Source organism: Gorilla gorilla, chromosome 9 (assembly GCF_029281585.2).
Source record: "Gorilla gorilla gorilla isolate KB3781 chromosome 9, NHGRI_mGorGor1-v2.1_pri, whole genome shotgun sequence".
Lineage (NCBI taxonomy): Eukaryota > Metazoa > Chordata > Mammalia > Primates > Hominidae > Gorilla > Gorilla gorilla.
The window spans coordinates 21,524,224-21,542,583 of NC_073233.2; the positions used below are offsets into that span (position 1 = coordinate 21,524,224).

An 18,360-nucleotide genomic window follows, 5' to 3' on the forward strand; every position below is an offset into this window, starting at 1 on the left:
GTCACTGCACTCAGCTAACTTTTTAAATTTTTGTAGAGATGGAGCCTGCACTATGTTGCCCAGGCTGATCTTGAACTCTTGGGCTTAAGTGATCCTCCTGCCTCAGCTTTCCTAAGTACTGGAATTACAGGCATGAGTCAACATGCCCAGCCCTGTAATTGTTTCTTAGTTAAAGTTTCTTTGGATTTACCCACAGTTTCAAGCAAGTTTGCTCATCATTCTTTCTTGCATCTCAAACCTTCCATATGATATTACATTCTTTCTGCCTGAAGCAAATCCTTCAGAATTTCCTTTAGTGTGGGATTTTTGGTTGTCTGAGAATGCTTATATTTCATACTTATTCTTGAAAGATAATTTCTATGGATATGGAATTTTGGGACAATTATTTTCTGGCATAATATATTTTCCTGTTGTCTGCTGACTTTCATCATTGTTATTAAGTGGTCATCTGTCAATCTAGTTTCCTTTTTCCTTTGATTGCTTTCAAAATGTTTTGTCTTTGGTGCTCATTAATGTTATGAGTTGTCTAGGGTGTGTATGTATATGTTTTGTATTTATCTTGCTGGGGATTCATTGGGATTTCTGAATTTGAATATTGTTTTGTCTTTCAAAAAATCCGGGGAACTGAAATTTCAGCCACTGATTCTTTGAATATCACCATTTCCCCCATTCTCTCTCTTAACTTTCTTTGCAAATATGATGAAATACTTGTTAGATCCCATCACTCTATATTTCTTAGCTTTAGTTCTCTCATATTTTTTCTCTCTTTGTCTCTCTGGACTGCGTCTTGGTTAAGTTCTTTTGTTCTATCTTTTAGTATACCCATCCATTTTTTAGCTGTGATTAATCTGCCCAATGAGTTTTTCATTTTAATTATTGTATTTTAATGTAGAAAAGTTCTATTTGGTTCTTTCTCAAATTTTCTTGGCCATATTTTATAGCCTTTGTTCTTCGAAAATGTTTCCATGACTCTCTTTTATTTCTTGAAACTAAATTCTCTAATCAAGTCCCCTGTCCCCACAACAGATAATGTAAATTCAGGCCACAAGCCTATCTGAGGCCCATATTGTGGTCATTAATTCTCAACTCTCATTGTTGACAATGTTGATATAGACGGATTATTTTCCATTTACTCTTAAACTGAGTTTCTGGTTTTCTGGATCCCTGTTTGATTCCTCCCCTTGGAAAGTTCCTAGGCTTTATCACATGTCTCCTTGCCCTGTACACATAGGAAACAGAAGTCCAGAGAATACAACATTCAACAGATGTTCTCAGGAAAAACAAAACAACACAACAACAAAAAACTCCCTTCAATTCTTGCTTAGGTTTCCTGGTTCTTCTTTTGCTTTACTTTTGGCCTCTCCAGATTTCTTACACTTTTGCCAGCTCAATAATATATTTAAAAAACATTAAAAGCATCATTATTCATCCTTTAAAATTGTTCTTATGGAGAAGTATTTAAAGTATCCGGGCTACTATATTGTTGGAGATAACAATCTTGTATGAGTTTTCTTTATAAGGAGAAGGATTGTCAATTAAAAAGCAGGTGCTAAAAATAGTGGCTTGATATGCCTCTCTAAAAGAGAAGGTAGAGTCTTCATCCTCATCCAACATATTAGCTGTGTACCTTAGAAAATTATTGAAGCTCTCTGGGTCACCATTTCCACTTTTTAAAATGGGGATAATAGTAGTATTGATTATTTTGGACATTTGGAGGAATACGTGAAGTTATTTACGTAAGACACTTAGAAGGGTTCTTGGCACATAGTTAAGTGACTAATACCATATTTCATTGGATTTAAGATGCTATATATTGTAAGATCCCTGTTACTTCATGAAAAAGAAAATATGGTTCCAATTGAACGATGACACAATGCCAAGATGCCATTGACTGAAGCATACATCCCAATTTTGGTTGTTAAAATATGAAAAAAAGATATCTTAGAATGACCTGACTATAGTAAATTTTAGCTATTATTATGAATGGATGCATATGAGCAAAGAAGACAATGGTTGAGAAACAGAATCTTAGTCTCAGAATTGATAGGACTTGAATGTTTGTAGGTATTTACTCCATTCCACCATGATCCCATTAATTTTTGGACTCTGGCTGTATTGTGCATGAGTTTACTTCTTTGTCCAGAGGGCTGTTATTAGACAAACAAAATATTCCACCATCTCCTCCAGCACTGAGGAAGAAGTGACTTCCATGTGTGTAGCACATTCATAGGTGCCTTATATAGAGTGTTTACTTTAGTTCTCACAATTAGTCTCATTAATTAAGACTAGTTGCTATGACCCCCCAATATTAGTGGCTTAACATGTTGTTTATTTCTTGCTTACCCCGCAGATTGATGTTGATTAGGTGGCTCTACTCCAAGCTGCGAGTCAAGTCTCATCTTCTTCCTTTATTTATTTATTTATTTATTATTTTGCTTTGCCATATTGTGGCTTTCAGGTTGCTTTGGCATCACTCAACAGGCAGAAAGGGGAAGGGAGAGGGAGCATCAAGAAGGTACACCTTCTATTATAATATAATTTAAAATTCTTTTTTAAGACCTTACCACTTTCTTTATTCCTATTTGGAGGGAGAAATTAGTGTAAGTTAGGGTGTTTGAAGAGACCTGCCAAATGAGGTGAGATTAGAGATGAGTCCTGAGGCACTGGAATTACTTGGAGATAGAAAAGAGAATTGAGGGATTTCAGTCAGGATGTGCTGGGGTGCCATGACCAATGCATAGAATTGTGGAAGTGCAAGATGTTTTTGGAGCATCATAGAACACTCTGTTGGTGGAAAGATGAACATTTATTGGGCTCCTACTCTATGTTAGACACTGTGCAAAGCACTAGACCTAAACAAGTCTTGATAAAACAGTATTCTGCAAATGGGTTGTTTCTCATGTTTGATCCATTCTGTGCCCCAGATAGACGTGGATCATGTGGCCCATGTACCTTATACCCCCTGTTTCCAAACATAAAGGATTCTTTAACTGAAGATGTTATAACAATGACAACATGATTTGCTGAGAATGATTGTGTTGTGCTCACACTCTGGGATATTCTGTTATATACAGTGGTTGTAGAATAGGTGATGGTTCTGTCTTTTGTCCCTTTTTGTTAATGAGCTGGTGAGAACTCTTCACCCTTGTGGCCGAGCCAAGGTTTTGGTTCAGTCTGGATTCTCCTTTGAATGTCCCATACTACTTTGGTCACATAGGATGTGAGCTGTGATATTAATTGTTTCTTCTGGGTCAATTTTACTAATCACAGAAAATGTCTTAGTGTTTTTGTCTGTGTTTATTCAAAACATGGTTTATTTCTTAGTCCATTTTGTGCTGCTATAACAGAATGTATAATAGAATGGCACAGACTGGCTAGTTTATAGTGAATAGAAATTTATTGGCTTACAGTTCTGGAGGCTGAGAAGTCCAATATCAAGATGTCCATGGGTCTGGTATCTAATGAAGCCATTCTCTTCTCCCATGATGATGCCTTGCATGCTGTGCTCTTTGGGGGAAGGAAGACTAGATGCTCACATGACGGAGGTAGAAGGGCCAAGAAAGTGAATCTACTTATGTAAGGCCTTTTTCTAATGGTATTAATTCATTCATGAGGGCTCTGCTCTCATAACTTACAGGCATATCTTGGAGATATTGCACATTCAATCCCAGACCACTGCAATAAAGCCAATATTACAATAAAGAGAGTTACACAAATTGTTACATTTCCCACTGCATATAAAAGTTATGTTTATACTATACTGTAGTGTATTAAGTGTGAAATAAAATTATGTCTATGTCTAAAAACAATGTACATATATAATTAAAAATACTTTATTGCTGAAATGCTAATGATCATCTGAAGCTTCAGCAAGTCATAATCTTTTTGCTGGTGGAGAGTCTTGCCTGATGTTGATGTCTGCTGACTAATCAGGGTAGTGGTTGCTAAGGTTGGGGTTGCTGTGGCAATTTCTTAAAATTAGGCAACAGTAAAGTTTGCCACATCAATTGACTCTTCTTTTTATGAAAAATTTCTCGGTGGTATGTGGTGTTTGATAGCATTTTACCCATAGTAAAACTTCTTTCAAAATTGGAGTTAATCCTCTCAAATCCTGCCACTGCTTTATTAACTAAATTTATGCTATGTTGTAAATATTGTCTCTACACTAGGAGTAGATTACATCTCAAGAAACTTCTTTCTTTGCTCATCCATAAGAAGCAACTCCTCATCCATTTAGTTTTGTCATGAGGCTGTAGCAATTCAGTCATGTCTTCAGGCTCCACATCTAATTCTAGTTTTCTTGCTATTTTTAACCACATCTGCAGTTGCTTCCACCACTGAAGTTTTGAACCTCTCAAAGTCATTCATGAGGATTGGAATCAACTTCTTCCAAATTCCTGTTAATATTGATATTTTGACCACCTCCCATGAATCATGAATGTTCTTAATGACATCTAGAATGGTAATTGCTTTCTAAAAGGATTTCAATTTATTATGCCCAAATCCATCAGAGGAATCACTATCTATGGCAGCTACAGCCTTACAAAATGTATTTCTTAAATAATAAGACTTGAAAGTCAAAATTACTCCTTGATTCATGGGCTGCAGAATAGATGTTAGCAGGTGTGAAAACATTAATCTCTTTCCACATCTCCATCAGAGCTTTTGACAACCAGGTGTATCATCAATGAGCAATAATATTTTGAAAGGAATATTTTTTTTTCTGAGTGGTAGGTCTTAACAGTGAGCTTAAAATACTCAGTAAAACATGCTATAAACAGATGTGCTGTCATCTAGGCTTTGATGTTACATTTACAGAGAATAGGCAGAATATATTTTGCATAATTTTTAAAGGCCCTAGAATTTTTAGAATGGTAAATGAGCATTGGCTTCAACTTAAAGTCACCAGCTATATTAGTCCCTAACAAGAGAGTCAGCCTGCCCTTTGAAACTTTGAAACCAGGCTTTGATTTCTCCTCTCTAGCTATGAAAGTCATAGATGGCATCTTCTTCAAATATAAGGCTGTTTTGTCTCCATTGAAAATCTGTTGTTAAGTGTAGCCACCTTCATCAATAATTTTAGCTAGATCTTCTGGATAACTTGCTGCACTTCTGCATCAGCACTTGCTGCTTCACCTTGAACTTGTATATTATGGAGATGGCCTCTTTCCTTAAACCTCATGAACCAACCTCTGCTAGCTTCCAACTTTTCTCCTGTAGTTTCCTCACCTCTCTTAGCCTTAATAGAATGAAATAGTTAGGGCCTTGCTGTAGATTAGGCTTTGGCTTAAGGGAATGTTGTGTCTGGTTTCATTTTCTATCCAGACCACTCAAACTTCCTCCATATCAGAATAGGCTGTCTTGCTTTTTTATCATTCATGTGTTCACTGAAGTAGCATTTTTAATTTCCTTTAAAAATTTTTCCTTTGCATTAACAACTTGCCTAACCGTTTGGCACAAGAGGCCTAGATTTTGGCCTATCTGGGCTTTTGACATGCTGTCCTCACTAAGCTTAATCATTTATAGCTTTTGATTTAAAGTAAAAGATGTGTGACTCTTCCTTTCACTTGAACATTTAGAGGGCATTGTAGGGTTAGTAATTGGCCAAATTTTAATATTGTTGTATCTTGGGGAACAGGGAGCCCAGAGGAGAGGGAGAAAGATAGGGGAACAGCAGGTTGGTGAAGTAGTCAGAACACATACAAAACTTATTAGTTAAGTTTGCCATCTTATGGGGGTGCAATTTGTGACCCCCCCAAAACAACTACAATAGTAATATCAAAGATCACTGATCACAGATCACCACAGCAGATACAATAGTAATGAAAAATTGGAAATATTATGAGAAATTACTAAAGTGTGACACAGAGACATAAAGTGAGCACATACTACTGGAAAATTGGCACTGATAGATTTGTTTGACGCGGGTTTGTCCCAAACCTTCAATTTGTAAAAAAAAGAAAATAAAAAAGCAGTATCTGCAAAGCACAATAGAGTGAAGTGCCCCAACTCCCAACACTGCCCCACTGGGGATTAGGTTTCAACCTATGAGCTTTGGAGGGGAAACACTGAGCCACAGCAATCTCTATGTGCTAGGTTTTAAATCATATCTCTTCTATAGGACGCTTTGCTTCTTTCCAACATATTTAATATATTTTGCTTTTTAATTCTCTCTAGTGGAAAGCAGCTCTTTGGATCTGAAGTCTGGATAGGAAATGGATCCTTCATTGCCACAAAGATGGATATCATAAAACTTCTTACGGAGTACCATTAACTAGCCTGCTGGGTCAAAGTAGCTTCTGGTATTATTATTTCACTTTCTCTGAAATATCATGCAGGCTACATAATCTTGTGTAATTTTGACCACAACCCTGAGAATAGGTTTTATTCCCATTTTAAGGATGTAGAAGCTGAAGGTCAGAGAGGCCTTAGTAAGAGGCAAAACTGGGATTGGAATCCCAACCCTGAACTTTTGGATTTTTGAGGCCTCACCAGGCTACCTTCAAATGTTATTGAGCAAACTCCAATTTAGAGGATTTGAGGAAGAAATAAAATCAGAGAAGATTGGATTATCATGGTTGTTGATACAATGCTGTCATTTGCTCAAGGCTTTAGATTTCAGAGAAAATCATATTTGTGAAGCTATAAGAGATTGTACAATTCTTTCTCCTATGTCATTTTCCCAAGGGTATAAAGACCCCTCCAACCTGGGTCCTCATAATGACTCAGAAAGGGAAATAGCTTGCCCAGTGTGCCCTTTGAGTATGATTTATGAAACAGGATGTATCCAAATTTTCACCACGTTGGAGCGATTCAATTTTCTCTAATGGCCTTTATCTGAGAGTTATGTCTATTCATGGCAGTCACAACCAGTAAGTCATTAGCTTAAAGTATGCTGATTGTTAATTTTAGCACCCTGGGCCCTGGGCCCAGTGGGAGAGGTCTCACTTTTGCAAATCGAAGCTAAGGAACATTTGAGCAGTTGGCAAACATTCACATTAGGAAAAGTTAGAAAGTAAGAAGGAATAATTTAAAAGTTAGAATAAGAAGCAGTAGAATTGTTGGAGCTGAGGAGGCAACAGGATAGCTTTTTTCTGGCTGCCTCCCAATTGCTAGGCGCTGTCCTCACCAGAAGAGAGGTGGTGGAACCAGTCTTTAGATCAACACCTACTGTGTGCCAGGCACTTCACATATGTGAGCTCACTAATGTGCCTAGCATTCTTATTTTATCCTTATTATAGATCCCATTTTATAGATCAAAAACCTAATGCTCAAGGTCACACAGCTATTAATGGATGGAGCTCACATTTGAACCTGGGCAGTTGACTCCTGAATCTCTATTCTTAACCAACAGAGCTCTGGATGAGGGTGGCTAAAAGGGCCAACCAGGCCTCCCTTGGAGCTACATTTTGCCTAAGATCTTGAGATCTGGGCACCAGATTCTCAGTTTTGATCATTAAATAATTTTCAGCTCAGAGCTAGCTCCCAGAATGCCAGTAAGTGCAGCTTTCTTCTGTGGCTTAGGGCTGGGAGCTCCTCTGATGAGTAGCTGGTCAACCAGAGCCCCAGAGCCAGGAATGGCCCACCCTGAGACACAAGGTGAAGACAGCCATGGCTTTCCTGATTCCAGGAGCCTGAGCTTTCCTCTGAGATGGCCACACAAGCTCCTTCGGGGGGTGCTGCTTGGACAAGCTGGAGCTCTCTAGAGGATGTGTATTCATATAAACCAGGTGCTGGCACACATGGGCATCAGTGAGGACACCTTGACACTGGGCTCCTCTCTCTCTGACCTCTGGGGACTCATGGGCACTTCTGAGTTAACCTGCCTGTCCCATTCCAGAGCTGAGCTGAGTCTGAACAGGACTCATTAATTTCCCTGCCCACTCTTTATTTCCTCGTACTTGATAACCACAGCAAAGGAAAAAGTGCAAGCATACTTGCGCTTTCCCAGTTTTACAGGTGGAGAACTAAGGCTCCATTGACTTCCTATGGTAAACCACTCTGAGGTGCTGGTGGGCCTGTTCACTCCAGCCAGGCAAAGCCTTATTTGGATTTCCCATGGTGGGAATGAGGAAGTCTGTGTGCATGTCCCAGGTGTAGCTTGGCTTGCTGTGTGACCTCAGTCGGTGTCTTTTTCTTTTTTTTGATTTCTTTCTTTCTTCTTTTTTTTTTTTTCTTTTAGAGGCAGGGTCTTGCTCAGGCTGAAGTGCAGTGGCATAATCATAGCTCACTGTAACCTTAAATTCCTGGGTTCAGGCAGTCCCCCCACCTCAGCCTCCCCTGTAGCTGGGACTACAGGAATGTACCACCATGCCCCATCTAATTTTTCTTTTTCTTTTTTTGTAGAGATGGGGTCTTGCTATGTAGCCCAGGCTGGCCTCAAACTCCTGGCTTCAGGTGACCCTCTTGCCTCGGTCTCTCAAAGTGCTGGGATTGCAGGTGTGAGCCACTGCACACAGCCTCTCTTCTTCTTTTGAACTTGTCTCTCCATTGTCCACGTTAACCCGTCTGTGCTTCTGGCTCCTCATCTGAAAAACGGAGATAACACTAGTGAACTACCTCATGGGGTTATTTTGAGGACTAAATGTAAAGCATTTAGAACAGTGCCTTATACATAGTAAACACCTAAGAAGTGTTTCTCCCTGTCTGCCTCCTCTTCCTCCTCCTCATTACTATTATTACTACGAGGGGGTAATCTCTAAGGCCTCCCTACTAGTTCTCATACTCTGAGAGTATAATGTGAGCTCCTCCAAGAAGGCTGCCTGGACATTGCCCAGGAGCTGTAGTCTTAGCCCTGTCAAGTTCATGGACATATTTGTGTAGATGAGATTCCTATTGCCTTCTAGGTGAGGCCTAAAAGGTAGATGTATCCAATTAATCAGGTGGAGGCTCGGGACCTTGTCTGAGCTTTGTTGAAACTATTTTGGCTCCAGAATTGAGGGGCGGAACAAAGGTCTGGGTGTGGCCCCCTTTACCTGATGCAAGTCGTTCTGGGCTATCCAGCCAGGGTCTCAGGTCCTGGAGGGGATTCAGCCCTGCTCTGTGAGTCCTGAGGTCTGTTCTGCCTACTTGTTGGGCTCTGACACCTGACAGCTGTGAGGGGCTATTGGGACTTCCTCCAGGGAGCTAGAGATGTCTATATTTCATGAGGCTCAGTTCATTCAGCAGGGCTGAGTGGCAGCTTGCTTGGTTTCTTGTGCCTCCCCTGGGAACGAGGGGTGTTAAAGTATCTGATTGCTGCAGGATGCCAGCCACCACAGCTAGCGATAGCTCCAATGACTATTGCCACCCTTGCACAGGTCACATAGAGGTCCAGAGTAGGGTGGGGAGGGATATATGTTGTGATTACCTCCTAGAGCTCTTTGCAGCCCTTCTTTCCACTTCTGGGTTCCTACGTCTCCACCCCTAGGGCTTTAGGGCTCTGACTGAAAGCTTGCACCTGCTTCTTAAATTAACCCTTGTTGCTGGTCTTACTTTCTGGAGTTCATCCACTCCACTGGTTACCATGAGGACTGAAATTCCACCCTGATCATTTCACTCCCCTGCTCAAACACCTTTGATGGCTCCCTATCACCAACAGGACAGAGACTAAATAATCAGTTCCTTTCATAGTCAGGGCTATAGAAGCACCTTCCCTCCAGCCTCCTGAGAGAGATCTGGGTCCCCGAATACTTGCTCCATTTTCTGGTTTCCTTGCTATGGCTCACACTGCTCTTGGCACTGAATGCCCTTGTCCCATCTTCCCCTGGCAAAATCCCTCCCTCCATTGGAGGCCCAGCTCAGGTGTCACCTTCTCTAAGGTGAAGAAGTCTTCTGTATTTCCCTAGCTGAAAGTGACCACTCCTTTTTCTGCATTCCCATGCTACTGAGATAGTTTCCTATAAACTCCACCACCAGGCCAGAGTACTCCAGCCTTCTTGAAACACTTGCAGTTCCCTAATCTCACCATGCTCATGATTCTGTGTCAAATGCTCTTCCTTGTGCCCTGCACACTCTTCCTTTTAGCCTCCTTTCCATCCTCTGCTTTTTCTACATTATTCTTTCAAGTTTCAGTGTTGCAGTGATGCCCTGAGAAACTTCCCATGACCCCTTCTCACCACCTTCCATTCTGATCTGGTACTGCTTAGAAGCTTGCTTGTCCCGCTTCGGGGGAGGGTGACATTCCCTTGGTTACCTGTCATTGCAGTTTTTGCACAGCAGTGTGACTGTCCACTGATCCGTCTGTCTGTCCTATGGGAGAACTTGATGAACACAGAGCTGGGAGTGGAGAGGGAGGCTGCCTAGCTGGGTACGACCACGCAGTGAGGACTGCAAGAACTCAGGAGGGACATGCAGCTTTGTCTCAGTGGATATTAGGATGCAGAGCACTTTCTTTTTTTTTGGTTTTTTGTATATATATTTTTATTATACTTTAAGTTCTAGCGTACATGTGCACAAAGGTTTGTTACATATGTATACATGTGCCATGTTGGTGTAGAGCGCTTTCAACGCACAGTGCATATGGTATGCAAAGGCTCCTCCTTCCCACCGTGAGTATTCATCTTACTGGATACTCATCACGGCATGGTGAAATAGTTACCATTGTCTCCAGTTTATCTGTGAGGAAGCTGAGCTTCCTTCCACAAGAACCCATCCAGTCAGTGAGCAAGTGTCTATTGATTATTATGCACAAGCCTATGTCAGGCACGGGGGGTATGGCAGTGAGCAGCACATTCCTCTAGTCCCTGCTCCCCACCTTCGGGGGAGAAAGACATTAAGCTCTTATTAAGCCCCTAATGTTACAGTTAATTATTTAATTACAATTGTGATAAAGTCTATGGAGGAGAAATACTGAGGGGACTAGGGAATCTTATAATGAAGGACATGACTGAATCCATGGGTCAGGGAAGCTGCCCTGAGGAAGTGGCATTTGTTCTGAGCTCTCACCAAGGAATAACTTGGTGAGAGGAGACAGAGGAGAGGTTGTTGGGGTCAGAGGAAGGAGTACCATGAAGGTGTTTGGCAGGGGGAGGCGTGGCTTGCTGCAGGGATGAACAGCAGCTGGTGTGGCTGCAAGGCTGAAGGACAAGAAGGGTGGTTAGACAGGGACAAGATCCATGTGAGGCAAGTAGGCCATGGCAGGGTTTGGTCTTTGTCTTAGTAGCAACAGGAAGCCATTGAAGGATTTTAAACAGTGAGTTGATGTGATTAGATTTGTGCTTGAGATCACCCTGGTGGTTGTGTGGGGAACAATTTAGAGAGGAGCATGTCTGGAAAGGGGCGAGTGATGAAAGGAAGCCCTTGCAGAGGTCCAAGTGAGAGATGCCAATGCCTTTGACCAGGGAGGCAGTCATGAATGAAAAAAATAAGATGAGGGAAAGGGATGTATCCAGGATAATTCTCAGGCAAGACATCCAGATCTAGCCTCTGGGCTCTAAATCCTGTGCATTTTGCACAGACTGGGGAAGGCAAATTGAAAAAAAGCCTACATTGTAGTCCCATTTTAAGGTGTAATCTGCATGCCAGGTACAGAGGAACTTGATTCTTCTGCAGGTACCACAAGGCCTCAGAAAGAAATCTCCTTTTAGTCTCAAGCTCCTAGTCCTGTGCACCTGATTGGTGAATCCTAGATCATGTGCTTCTGCTCTGTGTGCCTGATTGGTGGCACCTAAGTCATGTGTTTTACTCTTGCTGCAAAGGATTCTGGGAAACAAGTGCCTGGCTTTTTAAGTTTCTATGTTGGGAGGCAGGTTTCCACTTCACTAAGACGCTTAAGCAAAGGGATATTTCTCAAATGTAGGAAATGGGTTCATATGTTAGAGGCCAGAAAGAAAGATAAAGGTTTACCCATGGATTATCTTGGTGCTCACAACAATCTTGTGAGGTTGTCTATTTTTGCCCCATTTTACTGACGGGAAACAGATATGGAAACACTGGAAAAGGCCTGGTTTCTTCCCCAGTAAAGCAGTGCTCTCTAAGGGCCTTTTCAGCTCCAAAATGTAGAGATTCATAATGATGGGCTGACAGGGCAGCTCTGTTGCTTCCAGCTCTTGCACTTTCTGAAGTCTTTGAGAAAGAGCCATATCCGTCTGGTGCTGTCCAACTCCTCTTCGACTCCCCAGCAGCCTCCTCCCTGTTCCTAGAGCTGCCGCCAAAGCTTAACTACTTTCCACAATACTTACTGTCCCCTGTCCCTTCCATGTTGACATCCCTAATATTGACAGCCCTAATGGGATTGCAGATTAAGCAATCCCAGACATACTTGGAGCTGTACCTGGATTGGCCCATTAGACAATGGCAGAAACCACCTTTGCTCCTGATTTTAATTGAATAATTTATTGTGAATAGCCTCCATTTCCTCCACAAACCCTGTGTCATTAGCCAAATGGAGGTGAGCAAAGGCTGCCTCTAATGGGATGTGGGCGCAGAGATGAGCTGTCCAAAAGGAGCTGTTGTCACAGCAAACATTGAATTAAATCAGAGACACTTAAGACTTCAAGTCTTTCTTGTAAACTAGTCACTTCTGGTGGGAGCTACATAGCCCAGAGCCCTGAAGAAACAAGGCTGCAGGATCCATGGTGGGATTTTCAGTGAATTAGGAAAGGCACTGGGATAGGTGATGGAGGGATTTCTTCTTCCCTGCTCACTCCTACATGTGCCCTTTTCACCTCTCTTCCTGGGAAAAGCAGCAACTCTGCTCTGAGATGTATTTCTTAACTCTTCCTTCCAACAGGAAGGGTACTTCTTCTTGGAGACTGCTATATACCAAGCACAATATCGGGGACTTTTGCAAGTAATCTCATTTAATCCTCATGATGCTCCTGGGAAGTAGGTATAATTGAGGAAACCACATTTTCAGTGGGTTGGCAATTTTCCCAAGGTTATGTACTTATCAGGTCAGGATTTGTACAAATCAGGATTTGAATTTATCAGATTCCAAAGTTCATGTTCTTTTTGCAACACCAGTGAGGAGACAGCACAGGACCAAGGGCTTGTCTTGAACTCAGTTTTGGTTTCCTAACATTCTGTGTAGCTTTGGAAGGGGTTTATTCTTCAAGTCTGCTCAACAGGATGAGTCTGACTTAGGGCTATGGGAGTCGGTGGGTGCAAGGGCTTCAGACTGAAGATGGAACTTTGCAGTAGGAGCTTCCCTGAGGATAGCATGCTTTAAACAGGTCTCTTTGCAGCTTTAACTGGGACTATGATCTCCCCTCCCCTGATCCCTCTAGGGCCTATCTCTGTCCATATGACTTTCACAAAACTGCCAATAAATGAGGAACAAAAGAGAAATGTCCCCATTGTCAAGCCACCCTTCCTCATTCCATATGACTGCAGTGTTTGCTTTTCTTCCTGAGGGCTGTGTCACTGAGGGCTGGCACTAGGTGAAGCTGGGAGATTTACAGTCTGGGAAGTGGGAGCAGTAGGCAGTGCTGGTGAGAGGGAAGAGTGCTGGGCTGTCTGAGAAGGGCCTCCTGGGGTTGGGTGTTGCCATTCGGGAATGGAGTCAGGGTGTCTGTTAACAAAGGCTGAGCACAGGCTCTTATCTTCATCTGCTCCAGCACCTCCCCTTCAATCATCAAACCTGGATTCTAGTCCTCTGCCACCTACCAACCAGTGCTTCCCACTGAATTTAAGAGGTCTCATCTGTAACAGAGGATGATGATAGCATTAAACGAACTAATACTATATGAAGCATTTAGAACAGTGCCTGGCACATAACACATGCTCAGTAAATATTAGCTGTAATTATTATTGTTACAGACACTTTCTAAACATCAGGTGGGCTAAACAAGTATTTCCTATCTCACCTTCCAGATATTCTTCCTCATCCCTAGTGAAAATGAGCTGTGATTCCTCTGAGAGGTAATCTGATTCACAACCCAGACTCTTGACCATGCAGGTCTTTGGGTCAGGACTGTTCCTAATCCCACATTCAGCAAGATTTGGCTTTAGACATTAAGGAATCTTATCCTTTTGGGGCAAAGAGGCAGCCAATATTGGCATAGTCTGTGAATAGGGCAGTGATGCATATGCAATCAGATGTCCTTAAGGTGCCTCCCCAGCCTCTGGGAACACAAGAGATCACATGAAGCAAGGTTTTGTGAGCTGGCAGCTCCCCCTGCATAACTGCTGGGAAGCTATGGGTCAAAAAGATGAATGGTGGCACCTCACTGGGGTGCTTTAAAAAATCAAGATATATTAGGCTTATTGCAGTTTCCTCAGCTAACAGCCCAGAGGCTCCTGAAGGAAAAGAAGTCGATTGTTTTGCCTTGTTCCTGCTGTGTTCTAGCTGGCTTCTTGTGCTCACTGCTTCTTTCTGAAGGGTTCACAGGTCGGTGATCCAGAATAGGCTATTGAATGTACAGTCACAGAGCTGTATTTCCAGAATCTGCCTCTTAGAAATTCAGAACCATTTCTTGCATTCAGGCTTCTGCTCATGACAACTCTTTTTTTTTCTCTCTGGGTCCCTCAGAGATGACTTGAATCAGAGTCAGAGGTTCCTCTAATACTCTATGGTATGTATGCTTCACCTCATCCTACAGTTTCCTCTTGCTTCAAACTTCAGATGGCCCTGGAATTTTCTTAGTATTTTCCTGTCTCCTCTCCTACCTTAGACTCTAATCCCCACTTCAATATTTTTACTTTGCCTCTTTTCTTCTCAATGATGAAGATGTTGAAGTAAAACAAAATCTACTTGCTCACTGCCATCTAATCACGTCTTAGTTTTACCCTGAGAAGTTGGTGTTTTCCTTTCTTGTACTTTAGTCAAACATATCAAAAGGGAGCAAACGCCTCATTTTATTGTTCCTAGTTTTTCTTTTGTGTCATCCCTTTCAGCCTACTGGCTCACTAGATTCCAAAAATATACCTTCTCAATAATGACAATAATGATGGAAATAACGATGGTGATAACATGCTAATGAATGCTCATTGAGCCTCTCGCTGTGCTAAGTGTGTGACCTGCTGTATCTCATTTTCTGCATCTCCCTTAGCATAGCTGACCAGAGAGCTGAGCACATAGCAGACTCATAGGACATAACGATAATAACAGCTAACTATTTATTTAGCTCTTACATTGGCCATATTCTTCCACATTCCTAATCTCATGTCATCCTTATACTAGCTCTTTAAAATAGATATTATTATCCTCAGTTACAGATGAAGAGATGGGGCTCAACATCAATGTATTAAAAATTTATCCCTCTTATTCTTTCAACAGACGTGTAGAGCGCAGGCTATGTGCCTGGCCCTTGGCTCAGTTCCAGAAACACATGTGGTGTCTGCCCTCAAGAAGCTCACAGTCTAGTAAGCTCCACAGACAAAGAAACAGGCAACGGCAGCAAGTCTCTGGAATTATCTAGCACCCTAGTTTATTCTGGGCTCCTGCCTCCCCACACTTTTCAGACTGACCATTTTCTTCTTTCTTCCCAGCATTATGAGGAGTGCTTTGTGTTCACCCACATCACTATTAAAGTGCTCCTCCTCCATTCTTTTCTATAGGGCTCCCATGTAATCACGGAGTAAGACTCTTCTGTTGATGTGCCCAGGCAAAGGTGACAGAATCTGCATATTCCTCAGGGAGGGCTTATTCATGGGCTTGGGGGAGTTGGCAGAGAGAGAGAAATGAAAAAGAGAGATTGTGTACAAAAAGGCCTCCAGGAGCACAGCAGGGACAAGGCGAGGGAGAAAAATACAAACAGGTGGGTAGCTGGTTTGGGTTTAAATGTGAGGCACAGGGAAGCCAGTTGCATCCTCAGTGCTGGGACTGGGAGTCCCTGGAACCTGGGTTACTCTTATTCATTAGGATGCTTTTGGCTGCGTAGAACAAAAACCCTCACTCAGACTGACTTAAACGACAAGAGCTTTTATTTTCTTAGATAATAGGAAGCCTAGAGCTGGGCCAGACTCCAGTATTAGTTGATTCAGTGGCTTAGTGATCAAGGACCCAGCATTTTTTTCTTGGTATGCTAACTTTGTTCTCCAGCTAGTGCTGCTCGTGATTGCAAGATGGTCTGTAGCAACAGTGAGGTGAATATGCTCCCTTGTTCGGGTCCAACAGGAGACATACTGCCTCATCTTGCAACTGTCTGTTGGGAGAAAGAACACTTTTCCTAGAAGCAATCCTGTCATGGCTCATTGGCCTAAATTGAGCCACATGCCTATTTCTGAACCAATCACTGGCAATTTGGGTGCAATTACATCATCTGAAGTGGAATGGATTTGGGAAAGCAACCACTATGCCGATAACAGGGTCACATTTTCCAGGACAGACTTAAGCATAATCACAGTGAATAAGCGAGTTCTACAGTGGTAACAGCCAGGGAATTAGAATGTAGAACTGCCAGTTTTAGCAAGTAATACAGGATGCCCAGTTAAATGTGAATCTCAGATAAACCATAGATACTTTTTAGTACAAGTATGTCCTGTGCAATACGTATGGGCTGTGTGTCCCAATATTTGATACATACCAAAATAAGTCAGGCAAATATTTGGCAATTGGAATAAGAAAATATTTTAGAGATATAAAGTGGGCTAGGGACTTAGAAACAAGATCGAATCTGGGTTCTGCCTTACTTGTGTGAGGATACTGGAGTGTAAACTGGTTCAACAGAAGAAGAGGGCTAAGAGGTCTTACCTCTTTGTCTGCTTTGGTTCCTTGTGGCCTGGGACTGGGAGAGAAAGTGATTGTGCCTCCTCTTTTAGGACCTCGTTGTGCCATCCTGCCCTCTATTTTCAGGGTCACGACCGCTGCGAGCAGGCCTTGCTGCAGATTGGGATCAACATGATGGCACTGCCTGGAGGTCGCCACCTGGACTCCGTCACCCTGCCGGGTAAGCGGTAAGTCCTACAGCTGTCACTCCAGGCCAGGCCTGCCCCATCTGAACCCTGACTGAGGCCCAGTTCCAGCATCCTGAGAATGCAGGTGACCCCATCTTCCCACACAATTTTCTGGGGAGGACGCCGAGCATAAGGTATTGGGGATGTCATGTTCACTCAGCAAATATTAATGGAACTGGGCCCTGGGACACTGAAGAATCAGGCGTATCCCAGTTCCTAATGAGCTGAAGTCTAATGCTGAGGCTGACCATGAAACAAAGAATCGAATGGGTGTGCTAGTAACATAGAGGATGTCATAGAAGGTGACAACATAGAAGGTGTCATTCTACCCTTGGATGTCTTCTCTTTTGCCCAGAGCATCAAGGAGAAAACTGAGCATAGAGCTGATCCTTGGGAAGTACTTGTTGTCCTGAGTTGGGCAATGAGGGAGGGTGGGAAAGGCACATACTGAGAAGAAGGGGAAGCCCGGATAACGAGGGGAGAGGGGCTTGAGAACATCCTGTCTGAAGAAGGAGACACTTGGGGCCACCAGAGGTGCCTCCACACAGCTGGAATATGTGGTAAGGCAGGTACAGGTTTGATGTGGCTGGTCCTGGAGCCTGAACCCTCTCTCTCTCCCACTTGCAACCTCTTCAGAAGTCTTAAGGTCACAAGAAATTAAATTACATGAAAACGATTTAGGAATCAAATTATTAGGAGGCAAGGCATGATTTCTAACTGATCTTGCACAGCAAATCAACTGGGAGGAAGACCCCAGACTGACTTAACATCAGGAATTATGGCTGGCCATAAAAGATGTAGCTTGTGAAATCTTTTTTTTCACAATGTCTTCATCCTTACAGTTCTGATAGGGTGAGGTGAGCAACAGAGAGAGGGTGGTATTTCCTTTAATACGTTCAAAGCCTAGCATTGCCAGGCCTAGCCAGAACACTGAGGGAATAGAATCCCTGGATCTAGCAACCTGTTAATTGTGTATGTTCTAGGGGCTTTTGCATGGTCCACATACACAGAGAAGGCGCATGTGTAGTTACAGGATGTCAGAAGTGTTAATTTGCCTATGATGCAATCTGAAGCAGCATAATAGGCAGATAGTAGCAGCCATGTCTTCTTTCCTCCTGTTCCAAGCTGCCAAGGCCTCTCTTGTGGGGAATAACACCATGGTTATTGTCTCCAGATAAATAATTCATGCTGGATAATTGACTTCTTTCTGTTGTGTTCCACTGAAACTGAATTTCATTTTGCAGTGCCATTGTTCACCTCAGTGCACAAAAATAAATAAACAAGTACTGCCATGTTGCATGGAAGCATCCAGCAGCCTGGGTAAATCATATGGGTGAGGCCACTGGTATTTGAGACCCTTGTGAATAAATAGCAGCACAAAGGGCTGTTCTAGGTGCAGATTCCTAGGCGAGAGTAGAGGTCAGGAGCAACAGCCTCCTAGGCCAGGGGTTGGGATCCCTTGCTGAACTGGCATGATTGACAGGAAGTGGTCTGACAGGGTGTGGTGGTTCTCAGCTCTGTATCTGAGTCTTCTGGGATGCT

General features: G+C 42.6%; 1 protein-coding gene across 1 annotated transcript in view; it reads left to right on the forward strand.

The window, feature by feature from the left end:
* Window positions 1–18,360, forward strand: part of INSC (INSC spindle orientation adaptor protein) — a 134,749-nt gene that overhangs the window by 20,586 nt on the left and 95,803 nt on the right. The window contains exon 2 of the mRNA XM_004050750.5: window positions 16,718–16,818. Within this exon, the coding sequence (XP_004050798.5) occupies window positions 16,718–16,818 (101 nt within the window). The remainder of the gene's footprint in view (window positions 1–16,717; window positions 16,819–18,360) is intronic.